General features: G+C 40.9%; 1 protein-coding gene across 1 annotated transcript in view; it reads left to right on the top strand.

The window, feature by feature from the left end:
* The window catches only part of LOC104768347 (uncharacterized acetyltransferase At3g50280-like), a gene marked incomplete in the record, with an annotated part of 3020 nt that continues 1620 nt past the window's right edge, over nucleotides 892-2291 (top strand). Inside the window, 1 exon segment of the mRNA XM_010492294.2 lies at nucleotides 892-2291. Coding sequence (XP_010490596.1) covers nucleotides 1002-2291 — 1290 coding nt within the window.

The raw sequence follows: 2291 nt of genomic DNA, 5'->3' as shown, positions 1-2291 counted from the left end.
TAAACACTATATAAACAAAAAAAAAATCAAAATAAAAAACTATATTACAAAAATACAAATTACAGAAGAAAAATAACTAACAAAATATATAATCCCGTNTGGGTATCACCTAGTATATACTATAGCTGATTAGCTGTAAACTATGCATGATGCATGGAAAGATAAATTTGTATATAATTTTTTTTAAAAAAAAATTTGTATATAACTTATTTGTTTTGTATGCTTTTTGTTGTTGTTAAAATTCTACGAGTTCATGTTTAAGTATGAAAAGTAACAATATACTCTAGACTAAAGGCATTTGAGATTTTGAGGTAAACTGAATAACCGAACAAAAAAAAAATCCAACAAAAAAAAAAAAAAACAAACAAAAACTGATAAAATTATGACGAAGCAAAAAGAATAGTGTTTGTAATTGTCTTTCGATTTGAAATTTCAAACAGAAATTGACATGCATGTCTTTATAAAAATACCAAACTACAGTTATCTAACATAAATGATAAAACAAAACAAATCCTGCTCGTGAAAACGAAGTTAACACTTTCTAAAATCGCTAGCTCAATGACAATGATCATTTATTTAGTAGGCATTACAAAATTAATAATTAGAAAGCATTCCTTCACTCTAAACTTATAATCAGTATTGCTTATAACCAATGTAAGAATGTGCGATTGGTATAAGTTTTTTTTTTTTTCATATTATTTTATAATAGTATAAAAATATCACCGAAACTTTCATCTTAGTTTTTATTATACTTCCAAATCTACTATGATTATAGATAAAGAATTTAAAAAAAAAAAAAAAACAAAAAAGAATAGGACAAAAAAGATATACATAGTAGTAAGTAACCACCCAAGTTCATGAATCATCAAACCATAGGGTCCGAGTCCGACCACTATATAAACCCCCCTTTCCCCCATAACTCTCTCTACTCCTCACCAATAGATAGATACACCTCCCCACTCTTATTTATCCTCTTCATCTCAATTTTACAAAAACAAAAAATGCCAAATAGTTCAGTAACAGAAATTTCAAAATGCATAGTGCATCCGGAGAAGAAGTCCACCGTCTCCGATCTCCGTCTCTCCGTCTCCGATCTCCCTATGCTCTCATGTCATTACATTCAAAAAGGCGTCCTCCTCACTCGCCCTCCTTCTTCTTCCTTCTCCTTCTCCGACCTCGTCTCCTCTCTCCGCCGTTCTCTCTCCTCCACTCTCTCTCTTTTCCCTGCTCTAGCCGGTCGTTTCTCCACCAGTCCCGCCGGTCACATTTACATCGTCTGCAACGACGCCGGCGTTGATTTCGTCTCCGCTTCCGCCAAACGCGTCAGAGTCTCCGACCTTCTCGTCCCAGGTAAAGACGTTCCTCTCCTCTTCCGTGAGTTTTTCGTATTCGAGCGTCTCGTTAGTTACAACGGCCACCACAAGTCTCTCGCCGCCGTTCAAGTGACGGAGCTAGAAGACGGTGTTTTCATCGGATGCACCGTGAATCACTCCGTTACAGACGGAACCTCCTTTTGGCATTTCTTCAACACCTTCGCTGACGTCACCAGCGGCGCTTGTAAGATCAAACACCTTCCCGATTTCTCCCGTCACACCGTCTTCGACTCTCCGGCTGTTCTGCGAGTCCCTCCCGGTGGTCCGCGTGTCACTTTCGACGCCGATCAGCCTCTCCGGGAGAGGATTTTTCATTTCAGCAGAGACGCCATTTCCAAACTCAAACAGAGGAGCAACGATTACAGAGTTAACGGAATCGAAACCAACGACGGAAAGAAATGTAACGGTAACGGAGATATTAACGGAAATATAACAACCGTTCTGGAGAGTATTTTGAAATCGGATGCGAGTAATAATAATAAGAAGAATCATCATGATCGAACGGCTGAGATTTCGTCGTTTCAATCTCTAAGCGCTCAGCTGTGGCGATCTGTTACAAGAGCTAGGAACCTCGATCCGAGCAAGACGACGACGTTTCGTATGGCGGTTAATTGCCGGCACAGGCTCGAGCCTAAGATGGATCCTTACTACTTCGGTAACGCGATACAGAGCATACCGACGTTGGCGTCCGCGGGAGATCTGCTGAGCAAAGATCTCCGGTGGTCCGCCGAACAATTACATAGAAACGTCGTGGCGCACGACGATGCGACGGTACGACGTGGAATCGCTGCTTGGGAAAGCGATCCGAGGCTGTTCCCTCTGGGGAATCCGGATGGAGCTTCGATTACGATGGGGAGCTCGCCGAGATTCCCGATGTACGACAACGATTTCGGATGGGGAAAGCCATTAGCGGTGAGG

This window comes from Camelina sativa, chromosome 20 (genome assembly GCF_000633955.1).
Source record: "Camelina sativa cultivar DH55 chromosome 20, Cs, whole genome shotgun sequence".
Classification (NCBI taxonomy): domain Eukaryota; kingdom Viridiplantae; phylum Streptophyta; class Magnoliopsida; order Brassicales; family Brassicaceae; genus Camelina; species Camelina sativa.
The sequence above is the reverse complement of the archived record's forward strand: the minus strand, read 5'-3'. Positions and strand labels throughout refer to the sequence as shown.